This window comes from Sminthopsis crassicaudata, chromosome 4, assembly GCF_048593235.1.
Source record: "Sminthopsis crassicaudata isolate SCR6 chromosome 4, ASM4859323v1, whole genome shotgun sequence".
In the NCBI taxonomy this organism is placed as follows: Eukaryota; Metazoa; Chordata; class Mammalia; order Dasyuromorphia; family Dasyuridae; genus Sminthopsis; species Sminthopsis crassicaudata.
The window spans coordinates 261,896,057-261,918,657 of record NC_133620.1 but is presented as its reverse complement, the minus strand read 5'-3'; the positions used below and the strand labels follow the sequence as shown (position 1 = coordinate 261,918,657).

The 22,601-nt window shown below is 33.7% G+C and overlaps 1 protein-coding gene across 1 annotated transcript in view; it reads left to right on the top strand.

Annotated features, from left to right (window-relative positions):
* MLIP (muscular LMNA interacting protein) overlaps positions 1-22,601 on the top strand; it is a 401,644-nt gene that overhangs the window by 132,115 nt on the left and 246,928 nt on the right. Inside the window, exons 2-3 of the mRNA XM_074264711.1 lie at positions 12,699-12,845; positions 18,084-18,431. Coding sequence (XP_074120812.1) covers positions 12,699-12,845; positions 18,084-18,431 — 495 coding nt within the window. The remainder of the gene's footprint in view (positions 1-12,698; positions 12,846-18,083; positions 18,432-22,601) is intronic.

Sequence of the window (22,601 nt, the reverse complement as noted above, 5' to 3'; positions counted from 1 at the left end):
AAGCTTATTTATCAATTCAACATTTTTTCCTTTGAATTTCTATATACTTTGGTTTTTAGTATTTCTTTTTTGGCATTTAAGGATTTTTTTATGTTTTGGTGTTCTAGTTTCTTTAGTTTTAGGGAAGCCCCACTTGTAACAGATGTAAAATGGAACCAAGAAAACACTTGAACAATGAGAAATAGGGTCTATTTCCCTCAAGAGTTTAAATTTTACTGAGATATATACATAATTATCTCCTTATAAACTGTCTTGCTTATGGGAAATTGTGTTTGCTTAGGAAAGATAATTATAATATACCTCTCTTTTTTACAGGAAATCCAACCTGAATCTTTACATTATTCCCATTCTGTGCCTTAGTTTATGCTGAAGCAGGTATAATATTGTCTGTCTCTTTTAAAGATCAAAGAATCTCTCCAAATGTCTACCTATGAGTCCTTAAACACATAGCCAGGTCGTAGATGGTCTTCTTCTCTTTTTTGAATTAACATACATCTAATGCAATGGGGGTACATTTAGGAGCCAAACAAAATAAGCACTGGTTATTTTTGCTAATCATCCAAGGGTGAACAAATTGGCTTCTCTTCCTTTATTTTCCTCCCCTAACTAAGAAGGGAATCAGTGTGGGGCTAGGGTTAATTGTTCCTATCATTTTCAAGTACTGCTGCTTTCCCATAGCAGTTTTCCATAGTCCCTGGGGAAGAGTCCAGGGGAGTATTTGGAAATCAAATGCACCATTTGACCCTACCCAACAGACCTCCTCCCATGTTGCATGAGAAAGGTAAATTCTTCTAGTTTTTCTTTTTCACACGTCTTCAAACCAAGTTCAAAATCAAGTGAAATTCTGAGGCAGCCACTGCTATTTTCAGAATCTTGCTTATCTGTAGCCATAGTTTGGGATCAGTAGTTTGACTTACAGGATTTAAAATGACTTACTAACATTCCCAGGAAATAACATTCAATCTGATGCTTATGTACCTCTGACTGGAATGCAGCTTCTTCTCACCTCCATCTTCTGGACACTTCAGTTTGAGTCAAAACAGAGCTTAGGTTTTACCTGCTATACATGTTGTCTGCTTTTTCAGATCCTCCCATCTATTGCATTTTCTTTATCTTGAAATTATCTTTTATTATTTTGTATAATACTCATTATTCACTTACTTGTGTATTGTCCTAGTGTAATTTAAGCTTAATGAAGGTTGGTAATTATTATTTTAAAAATGCTTGTTTAATTGAATTGTTAGGGTGGGGGAGAAGAGAGAAAGAAATAACCTGAATGTTTTATTTTTCAAATTTGATTATATTTCAGACTTTAGGGATTATGGAAAGACTACTAGTAATAAGAAGGCTTGGGAAAGAATAGAAGTAGAAATGAAGTAGAAGTCAAAAACTCTAAGTAGAAGTAGAAACTCTAAAATAGTTTTGATCCACTCAGAAGTGTAGGATAGAACTTAAAATAATCATCTATGTATTATTCTAATATACATAAAAGTTAGAGAAAAAAGTAGTTTTGAAAAATTTTTAGTATTATCTATTCTTATATTTTACTTATGATTCAGTGCACTGAATTTAGAGGTGATGGGTCTCTATTTCCTCATCTGTAAAATGAGAGGCTTGGATTGCATGATTTCTAAGATCCTTTCAAGTTATTCTCTCCTGTTATTTTAGATTTTTACTAAATATACACACATACATGTATATATACAATGCAAAAATGTATATATATATTTACTATTTACTTTGCATACAGATATAGGTATATATTAATATGTGTACATGTGTAAACATACACATATACTCTCATATATAGTGAATATTACACATAATAATATTTTATCAAATAGTGACAGTATGTATAAAGAATTGATATATGATTTCATTAATATAAGGCTCTTTGGTGAGAAAATTTCCTTTACCAATAGAGGTTGGGACTATACTATATATGATTTTTTGAAAATTGTTTTACTATAGCAATATTATAGCTATGCTATAGTATAGCAAACTATACTATGAATAGTTTTTGAATATTGCCTAGATGCTTTAGAAGTTAAGTGATTTGTTTAATTGTCCGGGGTTATCCAGATAGTATGTGTCAAAATTCAGGTCTTTTTAATTTAGAGTCAACTCTTTATCTACTACTCCATGCTGCTATATGTGTATATGTATTTATATGTATATATGAATACATAGATACATTTATATGTATATGTGTATATATTGTGTTATATATATGTGTGCATACATATATATATATAAACAATATATATATATATACATATTTTATATATATATACACAATATATATACACATATACAAGACTACATGATACTCCATGTAGTAGTCACATCCCTGAGTATATATATGTACACATGTGTATGTGCAGTACACATGTATGTATGCATTTATATTTGATAACTTTGATTTCATTAGTGTGAGGAATTTTATAAAAATTCCTCTACTGATGCAAGTTGCAACTCATAATATTTATCTCAGAAGGTTCTTTGAGACACTTAGAGGAGGCTCAGTGAATTATCCACTATCACACAAATAGTATGCATTTTAAGGAAGGTTGAACCCATGTCTTTTTGATTCCAATCTGGTGTAGATTCTCTTGACATAGCTGTCTTTCATTCTTGAACCAAATCACCTTACTTGAAGATTGTACATCAATGTGATCAAAATTTACAGTAGTTAACTTTCCCCGAATACCTCAGGAACATTTTGTGCCATTTTTGTACTCGTGATACTTCCATGCCCCACAAAGGTCTAATTTGTTTTGCTTAAGGGAAAGGAATAGAAGCAATTAATGCAGAATTCTGAGTATGTTATGCACTTTCAGGAGACAGCAAGTCTATGTCTCCATATTTGAACTTTATTATTCTCCTCTGTATTTCTTGGTGAATATTTTGCCCTTGGGGCATAGCATCCTTTGTTGACAAAGTACAAATATGGCTCTCACGGAGTTGAAGAAAATCAATACTTAGAAAATAGAAATACTGGAAACTGACTGCTCCAATCAATTGAATTTGTGAAGTTTTATTTATCTTCAGTCAGGACATTTACTGTTTTTTTGCAATCCTGGAGTAGAACTTTATTGAAGTGTTTATGGAGTACTTACTATATGCAGATCACTACTCTAGGCTCTTCAGACATCTACAAAACCAAAATATGTCATGACTTTAAAGAGTTTACATTCAGTCAAATAAAAATGAAATAACATCAAATGAATTCAAAGTAACATCAGTTGGGGATTTTGACTAGGGAAGGAAATCCCCATATAACTTCTAGCTTAGAAAGGAGTTCTAACATTGAGTTTGGAGACATGATAAGAGTTACCATATCTATGGCAAGATTAAAAGACTAGGTGGAAGAGAATTTAAAGATTATGTAATACAAACCCCTCAGTTTAGAGACGAGGAAACCCAATACTAGAGAAAGAATATATCCATGACAGTTTAATATACATTATCAACACGTTCTTAATTTTATAAAATCAACAAAATAATGAATCAAGTCCTGATTTATAGTTTTTGATGATCTCTGAAGATGCTCACATTGAATATTTAACAATTGATTTATGGGTATCCAACAGGAATTAATACTCCAACATGACCTTAAATGTAAATCTTCCAATCAAATCTAAGGCATTGTCTACTGCTTTGATGCTGTCTTTAAAGACAAATGTTAGTTTTGAAACTAGAATGGGGAAGATTGTTACTGAATGAAGGAGGAAGAATCACAGAAAAACTCCAGATGGTCAATAAGCAAGAATACAAAGAAAAACAAAAAATCAAATTAATTCAAACCAAAGTACAATCTTTGCTCTTAGGGAGCATACATTTTAATGGATAAGAAAACATGGAAACATCTAGTACACAAAAAACAAGAGGACAAACTGAAAGGGAGAGGCATTAAAGAGAAAACATTTGGAAGCAGCTAGGGAGAGACTAGAGTGTTGAACTTGAAGTTGGGAAGATGAGTTTGATTCCTAATTCACCCATTGGTGAACCTAGTGACTTTTAACATCTCTCAGTCTCAGCTTCCTTACCTATAAAATTAACATAATTTTAGCATCAAGCCCACAGTGTTTATTATGCGTATCAAATGAGAATAAAGTGCTTTATCAACCTTACATCTCTACATTAAAGCAAGCTATTATTTATGTTGGGCTTTAAAGGACACATATGAACTCAACAGATGAGAAGAGGGAGTAGGAGGATATTCTAGGCACAAGGAACAGTATGAGCTAAAGCACAGAGGTGGAAAAACACAAGGTATATTTTTGGGAAGAAGTACTCTAGCCAGGAGTGTGGAAAGTATAGTGTTGAAAGCAATCATATGAACTAAACCTGGCAAAATAGGATGACTCCAACTTTGGAATGTCCTTGAATGCCAGCCAAAGGTGTATGAACTTTGTTCCGTTGGAAGTTGGGAGCCACTGAAGATCTTTGAGCAGACCGAGTTTGTGCACGAGGATAATTAGTTTGGTAAGTGTTATGGAGGATGACTTGGCAGGGTAGGGTAAGTGTGGAGGCGGGTTAAAAGAATTGATTTCATGCTCTTTTTTCATGCTATTTTTGTTAAGTGGTGAAATACTTCAGGGAATCCAGATGCTCATATGTTGCTGTCTGCTATTTAGATGCATAGGACAGATACTATATTTCACTGGTTTCTTTTTTAACCCATCACTGCATATTATTTGTCTCTTTGTTCAAATACAAACCAATCCTTGTCTATGTTTTCTTGTCTCTAATTGCTCACTTTGAATGTTACCAAGTTATTTTTGTGATGAGATGCCAAGCAGTTGCCAAAATAATATTCTTTTCTCTCCAATCTTATATAGCTCTTATTTTCATAGCATATCCATTCATTTAAGGTACTGCTATATTTAAAAAAAATGTACAAAGATGAGAAAGGTATATTTTTATTCCTAATGACCCATTTTTAGCAGATGGGGACTTCATAGTAGGCCATACTCTCTCTTCTCTCTTTCTCTTTCCCTTTCTCTCCCTCTTTGTCTATCTTTCTCTGTCTCTTTCTATATATACATATATATATATATATACATATACACACACACACATACACACACACACACACACACACACACACACACACATATATATATGCCTCTATCTGAAACTACAATTGAGAGCTGACAAAGTGATAGCTAGCGAGGAGGGCAGTATTCCACTTACCTCTTTTTAGATTTTTTTTGGGTTGTTTTTGTGAAAGGCTTCCTTCCCACCTCAGTCATTGGTTTGCTCACTGCCTTATGTGATGCTTCCAAAGCAGTGGCTTCTGAGTGAAAACGGGAACAATGACTTCCAAGTGCATCAGGGCAGCCTAGCAGGGAGCACAAAGACCAAAGCCCAGGTAAAAGGCAGACTTTCCTAAATGTTTTACATTGCACTGTGTGACCATCTCTTGTTGCTGTCAGGTTGCTGTGAGACTGATGCAACAGCAGGTTAATTTGACTGGATATCAAAAGGAAATGATAGCAGGCATCCTGAGCAAGGGTGAGCTGGTAAATATAGACCATTTGTTAACTGGGGGAAATCAAAGGATCTGTTCTCTGGAGTGCCCTTAGTGGGTGGTAGGGTTACTGATGCTACAGCCTGTAACATCTTCATTTAAGGGGAGGTAAGTTCCTGTCTGAAAGTGTTTGGTGTCATGGAGGAAGTAACATTTAGCTGCTTGGTGTCATGTTAGGAAGGAAGAAGAATTTTAGGGTGAGAGATGAAAGTGAGCCTTATAGAAAAGGATAAAGCAGAGCTGAGAAGCATTTCAATGCAATGTCAGGGGGGAAAAACAAAAAAAAAACCTTTTCAGATGATTTATAAGTCTGTCCAGTTATTTTCCCAGGGAAAAGGTGCAGGGTTTGACCTTGTAAGACTTTCAAACCAAATCAACGAAAACCTAAGGAAATATACCGTAAGCTCTACTTGTAGAAAGAGAGATAGTATTGTCTAATAAGGGTTTTTTTCGTTCTCATTTTGACACACAAAGTGGTTCAAACACAGGCAGAGAGCTGGAGGTTCAGGCAGCTTTGACAACTGGAAGTGTTAATTGGCATTTAACAAATGTAAAGCTATTAAAGTGCGGCTATTTCTGCTTTGTGGAAAAAAATAATTTGCCATCACCATAGCAATTCATCTCTCTGGGACCATGGAACTTGGCTGCTTTGTGTAAAAGAACAGCAAATATCTTTTCTTTCCCCATAAGAGGTTTGAAAACCTAGTTGTTAACATGTGACCCTCTCATTGGAATTCTACACGGTGGCCAGAGAAGTTCTAAATCCCACTCAGATGGAAATTCTGTGCAAATATACATCTCATGCTTTGGAAGAGAAGAGAATGCAAGGGAAATAGAATGAAAAAGGATATTGTATTCTGGGATGGTACTGGTGCCTTAAAAGTGACAAGAAGTATTGACTTCTATTTTAATGTCTTTTCTGTCTGTGTTTATGCATTTATAGAAGAAACTTTGCTCCTGATGAGATTTTGGGTAGTTTTTTTTTAAACAGTAGCCCAAGAAGAAAATATTCATTTCTCTGCATTTTCTCATCACTACTATTCCAAATCACAGTTTGTTTTGGATTTGTTTTTAGTCAGAATTTGTGCTGTAGATAGAATTTCCTGAATTCAAATATGGCCTGAAATATTTACCAGCAATATGATCTGGTCAAGTTAATTAACCCTGTTTACCTTAGTTTCCTCATTTGTAAAATTAGCTGGAAAAGGAGATAGTCCAGTGTTACCAAGAAAATTCCAAATGGGGTCACAAAGAGTCAGACATGATTGAAAGAATTGAACAACAATAAAGATGGAGGAATATGACAGAGGGGCAAGAAGCATTTACTGAGGACTGGATATTGTACTGCCCTTGGAGTAAGAGTGACCTTTATTTGAATCTGATTCTACCAGCTCTATGATCATGGGCCCTAGGAAACTCTTCAAGACTCCTAGTTTTGGAGGAATTGCCAATCTCAGTTGATGGAATAAGTTGCTACACTGGGAATAGTTTCCTTCTGAGCTCTTTCTTCCCTGGTTTTAGTGTTATTGCTCTCTCCTTGTTTTTTCCTACCTGTTTGACTCTACCCTGTTAAGTTGCCTTTGCTTAATCATCACCTATGTCTCATTCCCATTGTTGTTGAATACTTTCAGTTTTATCCAATTCTTTGTGACCTCAATCTTGCAAAGACACTGGAGTGATTTACTATTTCCTTTTCTAGTTCATTTGACAGATGAGGAAATTGAAGTAAATAGGAGTTGTCCAGGATCATTTGAACTTAGAAAGAAGTCTTTTTGATTCCAGGGCCAGCACTGTGCCATTTGACTATTTTATGGACAACTCTGCCCATAGCTTTCTGTTTCCTTTTAGTAACCTCATCATGAAACATCCATGGGATGGAATGGATAGACCATTGAGAGTCAGAAAGACCTGAATTTCAATCTGGCCTGACACTAATTTGCTGTGTGACACTGCCACAACAAGTTTATTCAACTATAAAATGGGATATAATAACAGCACCCACCTTCCAGGTTTGTTGTGAGGATCAAGTCGGATGATATTTGTAAAAAAGAAAAAAATATTTAGCACAGTGTCTGGCACATTGGAAACACTATGAAAACGTACGTTCCCTACTTCCCTTTCATCAGTTTGGTTATCATTTCAATGTAGATAACTTACAAATATAAATATTCATCTTTCCAATCAGAAAAAAAGACATCTGTCCAAATATATATTTTTACCTGGATATTTCATGGTATTTGCATCCATTCCTTTCTTGCTTTTTCTATTATTCCATTCTCTTTCCTTTCCAATCCATCCTTCACTGACTTACCTAGCCTGGTCATGTTATTTCCTTGTTCAAGAAGCTTCAATGCCTGTTTATTGCCTTTAGGACCCAATGCAAACTACTTTTTGAGACTCTTAGAGTCATTCACAATCTAGCTCCAACTTATTTTTCTACACTGATATCCTCTTCCTCTAAAACATTCACATTCCAACTACATTTGCCCATGCTGTTTCTCTTACCAGAACACATTCTATCTCCTTTCACTAGATTATTGTGTAGATTATCATCCCCAAATGGAAAATACTTTCACTCCTCACTTTCACCACCCTGAAATTCCTAGTTCTTTTCAAGGTTCAGTTTAAATGAAATCTCTTTCATGGCATTCCTCCATTTTTAGTGCTATTCCTTAGACTCCCCTCTTCTTCTCAATTTTTGGCATTTATAATTATTTTTTAGATCTTATATTTACTTCAACTAAGAAAACGATAAATATTAAGTACCTACTCTGTGCCAGACACAGGAAAAAATATAATATGAAACAATCCCTGCTGATTAGAGGTTGACATTTTATGAGGGGAAACTATTTTTGTCTCTGTTTCTATCTCTGACTCTCTGTGTACACACATGTGTGCACGTCTACTGTGTGCCAGGCACTGTACTAAGTGCTTTTTAAAAAATATGTATTATCTGACTTGATCTTCACAACAAACCTGGAAGGTGTGTGCTGTTATTATATCCCATTTTACAATTGAGGAAACTTGTGGCAGTGTCATACAGCTGAAAAGTATCAGGCCAGATTGAAATTCAGGTCTTTCTAACTCTTAGTAGTCTATCTATTCCACCCCTGATTGTTTTATCATGAATATGGCTTTCCGTAGAATTCTTTTGATTTGTTCTTTTATCCCTAATGCTTAGCATAATGATATGTAATAGTCACTTAATAAATATTATTTCGTTTGAGATATCTACACCAATGAAATCATGGGCCAGAAAAAACAAAGCAAAACCCAATACTTTCCCAAACTTAAACAAGAAAAGCATGAATATTAGTTTAGCAAATATAGGATTATCAAAGACAGAGCTAGAACTGTCTGGTTATTAACACATTATAGTGTTGATTAGTTCTTCTGGTGTACAGGGTTATAAAGGAACATCATATTAAGTTGGTAAAACATTTTTATTCACTCTTTAGTCACCATATCTTTCACCAAAAATATGGAGATTAATGTAAAAAGAGCTAGGTATTGTGAATTGATAAATAAATAATCTCTAAATCATCAATGTCAGAGATTTATTTAATAATATTAAGTAATATTTAACTCTGGAAGAAAAACTTATCAACTCAAATAGGGATTATTTTATGATTTCATATTAATAATCATAATTATATGGAATCTTCAAATGAAAAAATAATGGCACTTTCCCATCTTTCTTTTCTTTTCTTTTTTTTTTTTCTTTTTTCTTTTTTTTTTTTTGAGGTTGAGATTAAGTGACTTGCCCAGAATCACACAGCTAGGAAATGTTAAGTGTCTGAGACCAATTTGAACTCGGGTCTTCCTCAATCCACTGAGCCACCGAGCTGCCCCCCACTTTCCCATCTTTCTATAATAATGTACAGAGGCGGCTTAATGCATAGAAATCTGGGACTGGGATCAGGAAGATCTGATTTAAAATCTGTCCTGACACTTACTAGCTATGTAATCCTGGGAAAGTCAATTAGTTTAACAGAAATACAATGACTTGGAGCAAGTAAATATCAAAGAGAATAGAACACTGGGTCTGGAGTTAAGATTTGAGTTCTAATCTAGAACTCGGACACTGTCATCTAATGCTATAATCCTGGGTTAGTCATTTATCTTCTATCTGTCCCAATTTCTTCAACTATAATAATAGCACCTACCTTGCAGAGTTATTGTGAGGATCAAGTAAGATATTTGAAGAGCATTTGTAATGCTTATTCCCTTTCCCTTTCTTCAAGATTGCCTAGTGGAGAAGTGTAAGAAAAGTTACCTTAGTAGCAATACAAGACCAATTACACGGTGCTAGGACCCCTACCTAATAATGAAATCATTTGACTGCATTTTAAGGGAGACTCAGTTTTATATTGAATCATCTTCTACAGTTTATTTCTGTTACATTAAAATTCTGTCTTAATCGCAATTAATCAGCAAGTGTTTATTAATCACCTACTTTGTTCCCAGCACTATGCTACTCACAAGGAATGCAAAGACAAGTGAAACAGCCTCTGTCTTTAAGGGTTTATGTTATGTCAGTGAAATAATGTCAATATGAAAATGTATATCCCATATACAAGGTAATTTACGTACTTGGCAAACTATGTTCTTGAACAGAACTTTGAAGGAAACTAGTGATTCTGAAATGGAGCTAAAGAGGGAATATCTTGTAGGCATGAGTACAGAGATGGGAGATAGATGTTGTATGGGAGGAACAATAAGAAAGGCACTTTGGCTAGAACATAGAGTACATGATTAGAGACAAAGATCGATAACTGGTTGTGGTGGATTTTAAATGCCAGATTGAATAGTTTGATCTTAGAAGTGATGGGAAATTTTATGACAAGACTTTTGTTTTTGTTTTGTTTTTCTTTTCTAATATGGGATGATGGGAGAGAGAAAAATATATTTTTAATTAAAAACAAATTAAGTTATAAAAAAAAGTGCTAATTATTATATTGCAGTTTAATGAGCAGAAGTGTGACATGGTCAGATCAGTGCTTTAGGTCTATCACTTTGGAAGCTATGTGGAGTATGATATAGAGAGAGGAATGATCTCATGGGGGTCATAGAATCATTTAAGTTCTAAATAGGGAAACCACATGTTAATATAAAATACACTTGGAACATACATAAAGATAAGGGGGAATTTATGAGCTTTCTTTTGTGGGGACTAGTGGAAGATTTCATATAGAATATAGTATTTGAATCAGATTAGAGCAGGAAGTGATCTTAGAAATGTCTACTCATTTTACAAATAAGGAAGCTAAAGTCCAAAGTGGGTTTGATGGCACATGCCTATAAGTCCTGCTACTGTGAAAGCTAAGGCAAGTAAATCTCTTGATTTTGGGAATTTTGAGCTACTGAAAAGGGGAGGGAGGGAAGGAAAGAAGGGGAAGACAGAGGGAGAGGAAAAGAAAGAAAAGGAGAAGAGAAAGAAATTATATGATCTGTGCAAAAATGTTTGTGGCAGCCCTTTTTGTAGTGGCAAGAAACTGGAAACTGTATGGATGCCCATCAACTGGAGAATGGCTAAATAAATTATTGTATGTGAATGTTATGAAATAGTATTATTCTGTAAGAAACAACTAGCAGGATGACTTCAGAGAGATCTGGGGAGACTTGCATGAACTGATGCTGAGTGAAATGAGTAGAACCAGTAGATCATTATACATAGCAACCACATGATGATCAATTCTGATGGACATCGCTTTCTTCAACATTGAGATGATTCAAACCAGTTCCAATTGTTCAGTGATGAAGAAAGCCATATAAACCCAGAAAAAGGCTTGTGGGAATTGAGTATTGTTCACAACATAGCATTTTCATTCCCTTTATTGTTATTTGCTTGCATTTTATTTTGCTTCTCTCTCTCTCTCTCTCTCTCTCTCACTCTCTCTTTTACTGATTTGATTTGATTTTTCTTTTGTGGTATGATAATTGTATAAATATATATGCATATATTGGATTTAACATATATTTCTATCATGTTTAACATAATATTTACTGCTTGCCATCTAGGAGAGGGCATAGGGGGAAGGGGAGGAAAATTGTACACAAGGTTTTGCAGGGGCTAATGTTGAATTGTCCATGCATATGTTTTGAAAAATAAAAAGCTTTAATGAAGAAAAAAAAAGAAATTATGTGATCAATTAAGAAGCAATTTTAATATTGCAAGCAAGAGGTAATGAGGGCTTGAATATATGATAGTATGGATATTATGACATGATATTATTGCATATATGAAAAGAGTAAAGGGCACAGATGTCATAAAATAATATAATTTAACTTTACACTGAATTTCAATATTTTTTCCATCACTTTTTTAAGTTTAGACAATCAACAAAACAATAAACGAAAGCCTGATATATAATATTTGTCATTTTCATAGGCGTAAATGTTTACATGGAGCTGATTGAAGATGGCCCACAATGGATTCTACCACCCCCCCAAAAAAAAGAAAAAACTAATCCAAAAAGACAATAGCAACAAAAACACCAACATACCCTCTCCCCCATCATAAATTAGAATATAGTTGCATTCAAACTAGAAAAAGGAATGTAGGACATAGGACAAAGTTTGCCTATGTCATAGTCATTGCAACAGGCCTAAATATCTTTGGAAAAAAACAATTTGCTGCTAATTAAGCATTTTCCTACCATATCATGAGGTGATGACCAGGCCATGCTCACTTCACTCCCAGCTCCACTGCTCATTCTCAAGACTTCTTAATCTCTTCTTCAATTTTCTTGTTCCTGCACTTGTACCCTTCACCCTTATCTAGCTTTACTTCATTTATTTTATTCCCATGAGAATGTTAGTACATTCTCATGTTTGTTAAATGTTGAAAACATTCAATCTCATTTGCTTCTATTTGCATCCTCAGAATTCCCCTAAGTCTCTGGTAAATACTAAACACAATAAATTCTCTCTCTCTCTCTCTCTCTCTCTCTCTCTCTCTCTCTCTCTCTCTCTCTCTCTCTCTCTCTCTCTCTCTGTCTCTCTCTTTGTCTTTCTCATTAATATCTGGTCTAACACATTTTAAATGAGTATTTTAGTGCTAACTGAAGTTCCTGTTGGCTATTCATCATGCTTTATGGAGAGTAAAGGATAGCCTATCTTTTTAATAAGGCTAAAAGTATTATTTCTTATATATCTTTAGGTCTTTTCTGGAGATTCTGAAACCAAACCATTGATCTTCACATTTGTCCCAACCATAAGAAGACTGCCAACTCAGTCTCAAGTTTCTGATGCCTCTAAATACCTTGTTAAAATTAGTGAAGAACCAAGAGACAAGGACTCAAGAACAGTAAGTAGTGTAGGCTATGTTCATACTTACAAAACTCTCAAAATTTCCATTAAAATGAATTCAATTGTTAAAAAGCTTTTTCAATTATCATCTCTTTCTCTTTCATATTTTTTCCTTAAAGGTTTTGAGTTCTGGGTCGAAAAGTGACGGTTATATTATTTGTAAGAAGAGTACATGTAATTAAAAATTTTCTGTTGTCATCAAGGAATTCTCATTTATAATAAACCATCATTTGCTGTGATTTCTTGTCATAGCTCTTATGTTCTCCATATTTTCAGCCCTCACATTTTTTTATCATTTTTTGGGGGGTAAAAAATTAAAAGGAATTAAAATTATTCAGTTTTAATAATTCATTTTGAGAATTTGACTGTAGATGGCCCTATATTAAAAGCTAGAAAAGAGTTTGGAGGTCATCTAGTTTAATGCTCTTATTTTATAGTTGAGGAAATAAATACCTAAAGAGTTTATTTGATGTGGTCAAGATCAATATGAACTCATATTGTCTATCTTCTTGACCGACATTGGACAGCCAGGTAGGGCAGTACACTGGGGAGTCAGACCTAAGTTCAAATCTGGCCTCACATACTTAATTGTTCTGTGATCCTGATAAAAATCACTTAACTGTTGTCTGCATTAATTATTATTAAATAATTATTAAATGAAGGATAAAAATAGCACCTATCTCTAAGAGAGGTTGTAAGGATTAAATGGCTTAATATTTGCAAAGTACTTAATACAATATCTGGCATTGAATAGAGTTTTATATAGATATTAGTTATTATTTTTCATTGAACTATAGACACTTATAAGAAGTCTGTCTCATAAAAATAGTCTTTAAATTCTTGGAGAGAAGGAAAAAATCTGATTGGTATCTTTAATATATTATGTTCTTCATATCCTTGGCACATAGTAGGTACTTAGTAAAAGGTTATTCATTCATTCTTTTCTAGACCATAGTAACAGATTGACCCTATGATCCTTGAATATGGCACAGTGGATAAAATACCTGCTCTGGAGCAAAGAAGACCTGTGTTCAAATTCAGCCTCAAACACTTACTAGATCTTGAGCAAGTCACTAAAACTTGTTGCCTCAGTTTTCTCATTTCTCATTTCTTTGAGAAAGAAATGTAAACCACAAATAGAATCATGAAGAGTTAGACATGACTAATCAACTAAAGAATAGCAACATATCAAAGAGTTAACAAACTAAATGATTTTCAGGAACCACTTGAACAATATCTAAGCCAAATATATAAAAAGGTTTTTCTACAACTCAGATGCTGAGATGAGATCCCCATACTTTTAATGTTACTTGACAAAGATTTTATATATATACTTTGCATTTTTTAGATTGATATGTATAATATTTTTCTGGTCAGTATATATCTGTGTTATATGGTAACACCTTCTTGCAAGGCTTTAAAAATTCAGTTTCCTATGGTATTTGTAGCAAATTTCAACTAATTTCTTTAGCTGGTTAAGGCAGTATGTGTGGTTTAGTGAATAGAGCACTAGACTAACCTTGGAGTCAGGAGGCTTAGATTTATATCCTGTCTGCAACACTTTGCTGTATATACCATATAATCACTTAATCTCTCAGTTTCCTTTCTTAAAAGAGGAATGATACTTGAAATACTTCACTATTATGATAAAAGGACTTTATAAATTCTTAAGGGACTATATAAATGTGATTTGTCATTTTTATTATTCTATTTTATAAATAGAATATTTTATAAATATTCTGGAATGAACATGGAATGGGAAAAATAAAATATCATAGAATACAAATCACTATTATGAATGTCTTTCTTGTTTTGTTTCTTTCCATAATAAGTAGCCTCTTTATTGCATTTTATCTCTAGGCAACTAGCTCAGTTCAGGGCATAAATTGGTAGTGGCCTACCAATGTTAGGGGCTGTTTGATTTTATACTGATGCAGAAAAAGGAATGTTTTAATCTAGGGTATGCAGAGTTAAATTTATCAATCATAAATAATCAGGTAAAGTTAAACAGGGACTTCAGATCAATTTCTTTGGATTTACAGATTGCACCCATATTTACTTATAAATTACTTTAAATGTCTTTATCTACATGCCTGTCTCCTAATCCCTCCCTTCCCTTAACACCTTTGTGTACAAAAGCTCTAGCTGTCTGACTTAAATCAACTATCAAATTTCATCCAATCATATTCTCAACAGTAGAAAATTTTAAAATCCAAACTGATTGTTTTAGTTACCTGACTTCTATCTTCCCCTACTTGTAACCCCCCCACACTGAATTGATCAAATCAGCTAGATTATTCATTTATTTGTTGTCCTATAGATCAGACATTTCAAACATGTAGGAGGCTAGCAATTTTTTCTAGTAGTAAATTAAAATGTAATTGGGAAATATTAAAACAAACAAATAAAAATACAATAGAACACAGATAATGTTAATATGTAGTTTTCTAAGTCAACATGTGACCTAAAGGAATCCTCATGTGTTTTTTGATCATCCCATTTTCTATTTGAGTTTGACATCACTAACATAACCCATAACAGATTTATTTTCAGATGTAAGATGACTTTAGGAATGAAAGAGCAGCAAATAAAGCTGCTTAATCAAAAAATCATAGATAGAACAGATCAATGATTTGAAATCAAACATCAAAGTATGATTGGATATAAAAAAAACTAAGCTTTGTTCTAAAATATGCAATTTAAAAATTTAAAAATAATATCTTTTTTATTTTCAAAATATATGCAAAGAGTTTTCAACATTTACCCTTGCAAAACCTTGTGTTCCAAGTTTTTGCATTTTTTTTAACCATAATCTCAGGATAGTTCATATTTGTGGTTTCCATCTAGATATTAATAAATTGTGATCTAGATTATTAGAGATTTTGAAATTTTTGGAGAAGTAGTAATTCCTCCCTTAACCCCGGTTTTATTGGATTAGAAAAAAAAAATAAAAGATGATACAGTCCCTACCATTAAGGATCTTACATTCTACTGGGGAATGGACTAAGTGACTTTCAGTTGAACTTTACAACTGACACATCTGGTTTTTTTTATAGTCTATAAAACATTTTTCTCAAAACACGTAAATACAGATTGCATGGATGCCCTTAGCTTGAAGCCATGTCTTTACCATTTAGAGGCAACTAAGTGACCCAATGTATAAAACTTCTAACTTGGAATCTGGAAGATCTGGGTTCAAATTCAGCCTCAGTCACTTAATAAGGGACTATATAAATGTGATTTGTGTGAACTTGGGAAAGTCATTTAACTGTTATCAGTTACAGTTTCCTTCCCTGTAAAAAAGGGGGTAATGATATCACCCTTTAGAGTTGTGAGGATCAAATGATGTAATGTCTGTAAAGTGCTTAGTGCAGTGCTTAGTACATAGTAGTTGCTAAAAACAAAACAAAACAAAACTAGTTATTATTATTATTATTGTATCACTTCACTATTCTGGATTTAAAATATTTATAGGATCATGTGCTTCTTAGTCAAATTGGCTGGGTAGGATAAATGATATGGTTAGGGATAAAATAAGTACCTTTTACTTTAGGCTTTTTCAGATTGGTCTAGATAAGTTTTCTCCCCTGGAATTTGCTTCTGAGCTATTTGGCAATATGGACAACTTCAAAATATTTGTGGAACAATTCTTAAACTTTTTGGTCTCAGGACCTCTTTATAGTCTTAGAAATTTTCAAGGACCCTGAAGGGATTTTATTTATGTCAGGCATCTCTATTGATATTTTATGTATTAGCAGTGAAAACCTTTAAATATTTAAAATATTTATTAACAATTAAAAACAAAACTTTATTACATATTACTATAACATATTTTATAAAAATCACCACCATCATTCTCATTATTTTAATGTTTTGTTTTGATGCAAATATGTGAAGAAAATTTATTCTCATACAGATTTATAGTTGGGAAAAAGGAATATTTTAGTAAGAAAATAAGAGGTTAGTATTATTTTGAAATACAAATATATAAGTATAACTATATAAATGGGACAGCTAGGTGGAGTAGTAGATAGAGTGTGGGGTCTGGAGTCTGGAGTCAGAAAAATTCATCTTCTTGAGTTCATTCTAGCCTCAGGCATTTACTAGCTGTGTGATCATGGACAAGTCACTTAACCCTGTTTACTTCTATTTCTTCATCTATAAAATGAGATAGAGAAGGGAATGGCAAATCATTCCAGTACCCTTGCCAAGAAAACTCCAAATAGGATCATGAAGGACAACTGAATAAATAAAGCTGTCATAAAAACAACTGAATAAAAATATTTTCAAAATAGTTTTGATCTTAAGGATCCACTTGCAAAAGTTTTGGGGACCCTCATGGTTCATTCCATGTTACCTCCCTGCTTTATAGACTGATGTTACTCTTTGTTACCTCTTGGATCAAATAGAAACTTCTTTTCATGTGAAGACCTTTTCATGTTTATCATATATTATGTCCTTTAATGTACTTTATCATTTGGTCAAACTGGCCCTTTTGATGGTATTCACATTGGACTTTCTACCAAATACATAAGTTATTCCCTATACCTGGAATGGACTACTTCATCACTTCTATTTCAAAGCATCCTTAGTTTCTTTCCAAGCTCAGCAAAAATACCATCTCTTGCTTAAGGTTATTCTGTCTCCTCAAGATGTTGTACCTTCCCCAATTAACATGATACTAATTTGCATATGTTTTATATATAATTATGTGTACACAGTTGATGTTTGGTTTAATTAATACTTTTTGATTATTAATACAGGTAATCCTTAGAGTGCTATAGTTGAGGCCTTATTCACTCCTTTTTATTCTGTATGATTCTTATTTATGTTTCCCATTATTTTTTACCTGCTAGTTTCTACAGCCTTCTCCTTTAGAATACAAAATATCTTGTATATTTTTGTCTTCATGTATATACACACAAAACATCATATATATATATATATATATGTAATGCATGCATATATACACATGTACCTATATACAAAATAAACATGTTTGTGTATTTGCATATGTATGTACATATTGTCTACTATATAATGTAAGTTTATTGTGTGTGTGGAATTTTTCATTTATTGTCAACACCTCCAGTGCCTAATATAATAATGCCTCACACATAAAAATCACTTAATAAATAGTTGTTGAATTTTTGAATGATAGGCAAGAGAGCTCATTGTAAGGGCGAGAAAGACAATATTTATTTATTTAAACTAAATATATTTATGTCTTTTGCAGTTTAATTCCAATAAATTCTCAGACCACCTGACTTTTAAAAGTGGAACCCGACAAGAGAGTGATATTCAGACATACGCCTGTTCTACAGAAACCAGCCAAAAGATTTTCCAAGAGAAAGGGCTTAAGTTGAATCAACCAGAAACAATGCAGCAGAGTGACCTTTTCAAAGCAGAATATGTCTTTATTGTGGACTCTGAAGGGGAAGAAGAAGCCATAGGCAGAAAGGAGGACAAACAGCTTCCTGTGGGGAATGGTCATGGGTTGGCAAGACCCAAGACTCTAGCTATAGCCCCAGGGCCTGTCACTGCATTGCAAAAATCACATCATGGTGATTTCCAAGTTCCAGGATGACCTGAACTTCCTCAAGATGCAGCAAATCAACAAAAGCAAATACAGGTATTGCTTGCCTTCATTATTTTAATGCTTTTCTGTGACTGGTCCTTCTCAAAGTGTCATACAAATAAAATTATATAGGCTGGCTTCTGTATTTCAAAAAATTCCAGGCCAAGACAATCAACAATGCCATGAACAAACATATTCCTTCAGTGAAGACAGTAATATATTCAGCATCCAGAATATAAATAGTTCAACAGTTCAAAAGCTCTATGATAAAAATTATCTAGTCCTACCCCGTAATGAAGGCAGTTGGTAGATAGAGTTAAGGATGAAAAACTCCTAAATTCAAATCTTGTTTCAGCTACTTATTAGCTATGTGATCCTAGGTAAGTCACTTCATTCTTACCTCTCTTTTTCACACATAAAATGAGAATGGCATAATAAAAATTCATTATATGTTGATAATAAACATTCATTATATATTATTCCCCTTCCTGCATACTACTGTTTAGCAAAACTGGTCCCCTTTTCTATCTCTCATACATATTCTATTTCATTTTTCATGCTTTGTTGATGGCCATTTTCCATCCTGGAATTGCGAGGATAAAATGAGATGATGTACATAAAGCATTTTTTGCAAAGCTTTAAATCCTAAATAAGTACAGGTGAGAAAAAATTGAGATTAAGAGACTTAGTTACTCAAAGTCATACAGACTGTAAAGAACAGAACTGGAAATTATACTCTGGTCATCTGGCATATGTTGCTACTCATTCAGGTCAAAACTCTCTGTGTAGAGGAGTAGATTTTATTAATGAACCACCCTCTTCCCCTTACATAGATCATTGATTTAGAGCACCTGGGAGATAATTAGGTCTGCTTCAGGTCCAGAGAAATTAAACTGGCTGGGGTCACACACACAGAATTTGAGCTCAGGTAGTCTAATTCCGAATCTAATTTCTTTCCCTAGAATCATGTTGTTCTGATATCCATTCTTTTCATGACAACCATATCAAATTAAGCTAGAGTGTTTTCTTATTGTATGGGAAATCTGGCTTACCGCCACTATTTCTAGTTTGGTAGAAGCTTCCAGAAATTTTATTGTTGTGCTGCAATGTCCTTTGATGTCATGTCCTAACCATGATGAAACATCAGTGTAGGAATTCAATTGGGGACTCTAATAATTACATTCTAAGAATCGTCAAAGTAACAAAAGTAGATCAAATATTTACATAATGAACAGACTGATCATTGAATGTGTTTGATCAGGATAGCAATGAGTCTATTGGAAAAATGATGGGTAGATGAGTATGTATCAATGTGTATAAATTGAATGGGAAATAAATTCAAATTAAGTCCAATGTAATTTGAGAGGGAAAACATTAGTAATTGGAGGAAATCAGAAAAGTCTTGATAGTATTTGAGTTGCATCTTGAAATGGATGTATGAAGATGTGTATGGAAATGCATTAAAAACTGGGGAATAACCAACACCAAGGCATGAAAAATGAAAAAGAATATGTATAGGAGACATAGGGATGGTTAGTTTGGTTGGATAGTAATATATGTAGGAAGGGGAGTAATATATAACGAAAATAGACATTTAGACTGGGGACAGGTTATGGAGAGCTTTAAAAACCAGAGACAGAGTTTATATTCGATTCATAAAATAATTGCAAGCCACTGGATTTTATCGAATTAGGAGGATGATTAGAATTATCCAAAAGGAAGGAATTGCCTCAGGATGCAATGAGCTTTCCTTTTTGGAATAAATGGATGAATTTTTACTTGATAGTTAGGTTGTAGAAGTGATTGTTCTTTAGTTATGGATTACAACCACAAAGTGTTTTAATGGATAAGAGGGCTGGACTTAAGTCTTGAAGACTCAGGCAATGGCGGTGCAATGGATAGAGCATCACCCCTGAAGCTGGTCTCAGACACTAAACACTTCCTAACTGTGTGACCCTGTGCAAGTCACTTAACCCCAATTGCCTCAGGGGGGAAAATAAGTCAGGAAGATTTGAGTTTAAATCCCATCTGAGACTTTTAATATTTGTGTCACTTAATCTCTTAATTTCAGTTTCCTCATCTATTAAAGGGAAATTATGATAGCATCTACCTCTCAGCGTTGTTATGAGGATCAAATGATGAAACATATTTACAAACTTTGCAAACCTTAAAGCCATATATACATATTGTTAGATCATTGTGGTGTCTGCCAACTTTGAGATTTTGTGGAATCATGGGAGTAGAGGACAAGCAGATTTCATGAATAGAGGAACTATTTGGAAATGGAAATTATGGTAGGAAAGAGTCCTGGTGGGGCACGTACAAAGATTATACAAAAGATTCTGGTTGTAGGTGCAGCTAGGTAACATAGTCAATGGAGTGCCAGGCTTGGAATCAGGAAGACTCATCTTCACACTCACTAGCTATGTGATCCTGGGCAAGTAATTTAATCTTGTTTATCTCAGTTTCTTATCTGTCAAATGATCTGAAGAAGGAAATGACAAATGATTATGCTATATTTGTTAAGACCCCAAATAGGGTCACAGTTATGTACATTACTGAATAATAACTGAACAACAGTGGAAGCTTAGAAGAGAAAGGGAACAAGTTAAGAAAACATTATTAAATTAAAAAAAATAAGGCTATGGCTAGAGCCTGGATGTGGGGAATAATAACTTAAGAATGGCTTTGAAGTTTTTGTTTATAAGATAGGTATAAGAGATGAATCAGTGTGATGGGGAAGTTGGACCAGGGAAAGATGACTAGAAAAACTCATTTTCTCCACAATATGTTTGAATGATTTTTAAGACAATAACTTTAAAGTATGTTAGACAAGTATCTTAGACAGACAAGCCAAATGCAACACAAACATGACCACTGGGATTATCATACAACCGTCTTTTATGGTCCTTCTTTTTTTCAATTCTCTTTCTATTTATTCCTGTAGCCTGAAAATTGCAGTGGAATCAATCATCTTGCTCCCTGGCCAGCTAACTGTGTATGATTTCTTTCTTTTTTTTTTTTTTTTTTTTTTTTTTTTTTCCTTTTTCTGAGGCTGGGGTTAAGTGACTTGCCCAGGCTCACACAGCTAGGAAGTGTTAAGTGTCTGAAACCAGATATGAACTCTGGTCCTCCTGAATTCAGGGCTGGTGCTCTATCCACTGCGCCACCTACCTTCTCCTGTGTATGATTTCTTGAGTTCAAGTCGTCATTAAAAATATGTAGCAACCTACTGGCACTCACCATTCACTTCTCTATTGTCCTTCAGGTCAAATGTAATTCTGTTTCCTTGGAGATGGTGATGCTCCAAGATTTTACATCTGTATAACATCATTGGCAAATTACTTATGTTGAAAAGATGGATCCTAGCACCAGGAAACAGCTTGTGTTCGTTAAAAGCATTGTACAGATTCCCCAATGCAAACCATTTTGTGCTTACTGGTCAATTCTGGACCCAACTCATTGGTCATCTAGTTGTGTTCATTACAACTATGTGTGCTGATATGCAAATTCCTGTTCTCTTTTGAATAATCATAGTTCAATCTCACCTATGTAATGTTCTGGGGCTTGTACTCTGCACAACATCAGCTGTTAACAAGAACATCTGGAAGACCTCTCTATCAATATAGAATTCCTCTTTTGGACGTTTTCTAAGATAGCTTTCACAATACCTTTGTTGAGCACATCTTTTCTTACTTTATATCTCTTATGCTAATAATCAAAGGGTTCTTGAACAAAGATATTTCTGTGATCATTTTTATCAAAGAAACTTATATGATCTTATAATATGCATGGGGATATCACTAGTAGAAGGCTCTTAAGCCTATATTTTGTTTTAAGTTAAAAAAATAATAGTTTACAATTGAAATACAGAAATAAAGAACTGTCTCACTTTTATAAGAACCCAATATAGTGTCTGACAGATAGAAAATGACATATAATTACTCTTTTAATCAATTATGGCACACCTTTCAGTCAATAGTGTTACTTTAATGATGTAGTCTTGAGCATGGCATCATTTGTGGAAACTTGCCATTTTCAGAATTTCTTTTAAAAATTAAAAACAAATTAATTAAAGGAATAAAACAAGCATTTTTATAATAGTATAGTAAAAAAAAAAGATTTTTACATGTGAAACTGCCAATCCATTATGTATCTTTTCATAATTTAAATAAG